Genomic DNA, 4,925 nt, shown 5'->3' on the forward strand with positions numbered 1-4,925 from the left:
TGATCGGGACTACTTAACATAATTTTTTTTCGTCGGAATTATCTACGATGCATAGTGTATGCAAATTGTGTAAAAATAAGGCCTGGTCCTAGATAAAAATAGTAATGGGCTGAAATATCAAATATTGATCTTAATTGTTGGGCCTGGCCCATTTAGGTGTCCGATTTGGATTGGGCTAGTAAAATTGTGACCTTATTTTTCAGTCATTGGTGATCTGCCACAACATCAGCTTAGCCACGTGGTTGATGCCATGTCATCTCCTACGTGGTTCAGGTACACATGTAATGACCAAAAAAATGGTCAAAGATTTTATGACCTAAGTTTTTTGGTCAAAGAATACTTGACCAAAATACTGAAAAGGTCATGGTTGTTCGTTCTTGACGACCAACAGTTGACCCTCTAAATTTGGTCAAAAAAAGGTCGTAACATGATACCAATGACGATTCTTTGACCAAAATGGTGGGTCATTATCGATCATATTTCTTGTAGTGTATTTTGATGCCTTTTAATTCCTGTATTACTAGTGACTCCTAGCACATTTTTTCGTGAGATCTGTGTTATATCTCCTCTATATTATAACTTTAATTATTAATCACTAAAAGACTAGTCCAATTTCTTTGAAATTTGTAAGTACATGACTCAAATATGCCTCCCTAGGTGGCATTTTTAGCTTGTTCCTTTTTTATCTTTTCAAGGTTCCAAGTAATCGTAGTTATGAACTTATGATTCAAGTTTACTCTTTTTGTGCTTCTTACCATAATGCATCCACACATAGATATTTTTTGCTTCTTTTGAGATAGAAGATTGCTTTCACTGGCAAAAGAAAATTGGTAATGACTCTATGGTAATGATTTTTTTGGCTTCAACCATTGTAACAGTGTGCTACTTCTATTGAATAGACATTTTCTTCAATCATCATCAGATTAATGTATGCTTCAATCACTATTACTTTCTGATTCAACCATTACTAGTACTGCTTCTGTTTGTGCATTTTATTATACAACTATTTTGCTTCTTCTAGTGAATTTTTGTATGAGTCAATGACTTGTGTGCTCCCTTCTTTCTCACAGAATGCTTCAGTTATACAGATTCCCGATTATATGTAATGAGTTGAGTGCAAGAACAACAAGGCACTATTCTAAGTTGTCGGTTATATGTACAACTCATGGCACATGGATCTTGTCATGATAAGACTGTCTAGCGCCTGCCGTTATGTCGATCATGACGAAATAAAAATAGTGTTGTAATAGTATTTTACTCTTGTTGGAAAATAGATTTTTAAATCTTTGTTGAGACTGGATTAATATGTTCAATGCTTCATCATTCATGTTGTGCTTCCACGTGTTTCTTTGCAAGGAAAAATAATTCATTTGTATGAAAAGATCATTCCGTTTGCACCACAAATTATTATTTGGATGGAAGCAATTTTATAATCGATGGAAGCAAGAGATTGCCGCTTATGAAACAAGTGAAAATATTTTTCTATTGCGATGAAGGCAAACCATAGTTTGCTTGGATGCAATTCTAGCCAATGAAAAAAAATGATAAGAATGTTCTTGACGCAAAATATGTTATTACCAGGAGTTCCTTTTATATGAAAGCAAATATTAGTGTAGAGGATACGAAATATCATGCACCATGCTTGCTACCACGTAAAAATAAATGTCATGCTACTTGGATAAGAAATGAATCTATTAACATAGGACAAATATGTCAGGGAAGATACGCTACCGGGGTCAGTTACCGGAATCACGTAATTAGCGCAGACAAGTAACTACCCAACGCTCAGCCTCCTTCTTATTAGATCACATGGTCGGCGTGATTTTAATCCTACAACGGTCGACTAGTCTGACAGAAAGAAACCTAGCAGTAATCTGATTGTTATTGCTTTTCTTTAAAAATATCCGGTTATAGATGCTCTAACCCCGTTATCTAATGGTTGAAGCCTCGAGGGCCTCCCTTGAACACCTATCGGTCGTCTTCAGACGATAAACACCAGAAACTCCCGATACAATAGACGGAAACTTCCAGGCCATACAGAACCCACCCCAAACCCCATCTTATCGTTCTTCCGCACGCAATCGTGTGGCGCCCATCCCACGCATCCCCACTTTATCTTTGCGCGCCCAAACCCGGCCGCTCCCTAACCTCCCGCAGGACGCCGTCCCACCAACCTCGCGGCCGTTATTAGCCTCCGACGAACGCGCTTAACGCAGCGCAAGTGGTGGTGGTGGCGAGACGTACACTGACCGAAGGCATCGATCTCCATGGCCCCGACCGTCGCCTGCCCAGCAACGGGCGCCGTCGCCTGCCCAGCAACGGGCGCCGTCGCCTCGCCTATCGCAGGCGACGTCGGGAAGGCCGCGCGCTCCGCCGGCCTCGGGCTCCCCGCGCTTCCGTCGCTGCCCGGCCTCGCGTCCCACGGCCAACCCCGCATCGCCTCCTTCTGTGAGTGTGGCTTTGAGAACTTGCTCGTGCAGCGGCATGGAAAGTGGAACTAAGAAGAGTTGTTTTCCAGGCAAAAGGCTCGCGAGGAACGTGGTGTCAATGGCCGCCAGTGAGCCGGCGGCGCCGCTGGCCGAAAACGCCGAGCTTACCGAGTTGTTTAACTCCTTGAAACAAGAGGTACGTACGTGGCACATTGGAGTTCATTAGTTGTGGCACGAGTGACTGTCTGACACCTCGTTGCGCCGCGTAGTGGGACAGGGTGGGAGACAAGTACGCGGTGACCACGCTGGCCGTCGCCGCCACGCTCGGCATGTGGAGCGCCGGCGGAGTAGTATCGGTACTGAAGACGCTTACCTCAACCATTTGTGGAACAAGTTGTTTGAAAAATCACCGAGTTGATGGGGGGTAACTGAAGGTGATTTTGGTGGTAATCTTGCAGGCAATCGACAGGCTCCCCGTGGTTCCAGGTCTCATGGAGGTCGTTGGCATCGGCTACAGCGGGGTAAGATCCACACCTCAACAGAACCGCAGTACCGTGATAGCGTTGCAATAATTTGCCTAAGATTGATTTTACTGATCATTTGAGAATGCTGTACAAGTCTGGCATTCTCCATCGCCCTTTGATCTGTTGTTCTGAATTTCTAATATGTGCAGTGGTTTGCGTACAAGAACCTGATATTCAAGCCCGACAGGTATTAAAACAAAGCCGTTGTAGTTTGTACCCAACCTGCAAAATGCTCTATGATTCTTGTAGATATGGAGGGGGCTCCAGATGCTCAAGCAATTCCAATGGATTTTGCAGGAAAGCATTCTTCGCTAAGGTCAGGAACATTTACGAGGATATAATCAGCGGCTAGACGATGAAGTACTTGAAGAGGCGCATCCCAATTGAGAGAAAGCACAAAGTACTCAAAACGGAGACGTGCAGTTACTGTATATCTGTACTATATATTTGATGAGCATAGCATCTAATATAATTCTTACTCAATGCATATCTAAATAAGTTGGACAAATTGACGCTAAAAACTTTGATGTGTTTAGCCACCATCTGCCAGAATGTTCAAAGGCAATTCTGCCTTTTCCATTAATTGGTTGCATAAATTTATAGCATGGTCCGTCCCAAAAGGTGATTGTTCCGTAATTGTCGGTCAGGCATAGGGTTCTGTTGCCACCGGCGCACCCTGATCACCGATCTATGTCTATGGTTTGAGGCATTCCTATTGATCATGCTATGATGGATTCGGTGTTGGTAGGGGTGGGGAAGCCTATGGCCGTGGTGATCGTAGCTAGGGCGGGCAGTATAGGTAGTGGAGGAGGGATATAGGGCAGTGATGCACAATCTGTTGGGGAACGTCGCATGGGAAACAAAAATTTTCCTACGCGCACGAAGACCTATCATGGTGATGTCCATCTACGAGAGGGGATGAGTGATCTACATACCCTTGTAGACCGTACAACAGAAACGTTAGAGAACGCGGTTGATGTAGTGGAACGTCCTCACGTCCCTCGATCAGCCCCGCGAACAATCCCGCGATCAGTCCCACGATCTAGTACCGAACGGACGGCACCTCCGCGTTCAGCACACGTACAGCTCGACGATGATCTCGGCCTTCTTGATCTAGCAAGAGAGATGGAGAGGTAGAAGAGTTCTCCGGTAGCGTGACGGCGCTCCGGAGGTTGGTGATGACCTTGTCTCAGCAGGGCTCCGTCCGAGCTCCGCAGAAACGCGATCTAGAGGAAAAACCGTGGAGGTATGTGGTCGGGCTGCCGTGGAAAAGTCGTCTCAAATCAGCCCTAAAACCTCCGTATATATAGGTGGGAGGGAGGGGGCCTTGCCTTGGGGTCCAAGGACCCTCAAGGGGGTCGCCCGAGCCAAGGGGGAGGACTCTCCCCCCCCCCCCCCAAACCGAGTTGGACTAGGTTTGGTGGGAGGGAGTCCTCCTCCCTTCCCACCTCCTCCTTTTTTTTTCTTTTCCTCTTGATTTTTCTTCTCTTGGCGCATAGACCACTTGTGGGCTGTCCCACCAGCCCACTAAGGGCTGGTGTGTCTCCCCCAAGGCCTATGGGCTTCCCCGGGGTGGGTTGCCCCCCCGGTGAACTCCCGGAACCCATTCGTCATTCCCGGTACATTCCCGGTAACTCCGAAAACCTTCCGGTAATCAAATGAGGTCATCCTATATATCAATCTTCGTTTCTGGACCATTCCGGAAACCCTCGTGACGTCCGTGATCTCATCCGGGACTCCGAACAACATTCGGTAACCAACCATATAACTCAAATACGCATAAAACAACGTCGAGCCTTAAGTGTGCAGACCCTGCGGGTTCGAGAACTATGTAGACATGACCCGAGAGACTCCTCGGTCAATATCCAATAGCGGGACCTGGATGCCCATATTGGATCCTACATATTCTACGAAGACCTTATCGTTTGAACCTCAGTGCCAAGGATTCGTATAATCCCGTATGTCATTCCCT

At 46.0% G+C, this 4,925-nt stretch overlaps 1 protein-coding gene across 1 annotated transcript; it reads left to right on the plus strand.

Annotated features, from left to right (window-relative positions):
* The first annotated feature begins 2,025 nt into the window (after positions 1 to 2,025).
* On the plus strand, positions 2,026 to 3,436 carry LOC123411091 (protein CURVATURE THYLAKOID 1B, chloroplastic-like). Its single transcript, XM_045104018.1, has 6 exons — positions 2,026 to 2,448; positions 2,519 to 2,625; positions 2,699 to 2,785; positions 2,888 to 2,950; positions 3,103 to 3,140; positions 3,251 to 3,436. Exons 1-6 carry the CDS (start codon positions 2,268 to 2,270, stop codon positions 3,303 to 3,305), a joined length of 531 nt encoding a protein of 176 aa, XP_044959953.1. The 5' UTR covers positions 2,026 to 2,267; the 3' UTR covers positions 3,306 to 3,436.
* The last annotated feature ends 1,489 nt before the right edge of the window (positions 3,437 to 4,925 follow it).

Source organism: Hordeum vulgare, chromosome 1H, assembly GCF_904849725.1.
Source record: "Hordeum vulgare subsp. vulgare chromosome 1H, MorexV3_pseudomolecules_assembly, whole genome shotgun sequence".
In the NCBI taxonomy this organism is placed as follows: domain Eukaryota; kingdom Viridiplantae; phylum Streptophyta; class Magnoliopsida; order Poales; family Poaceae; genus Hordeum; species Hordeum vulgare.

Bases quoted from the DNA above. Each gene is read 5' to 3' on its own strand.
- LOC123411091 (XM_045104018.1), top strand. From the start codon at position 2,268: ATGGCCCCGACCGTCGCCTGCCCAGCAACGGGCGCCGTCGCCTGCCCA. The intron at 2,626-2,698 runs GTACGTACGTGG...TGCGCCGCGTAG, and splicing joins TTAACTCCTTGAAACAAGAG to TGGGACAGGGTGGGAGACAA. The intron at 2,951-3,102 runs GTAAGATCCACA...TAATATGTGCAG, and splicing joins TTGGCATCGGCTACAGCGGG to TGGTTTGCGTACAAGAACCT.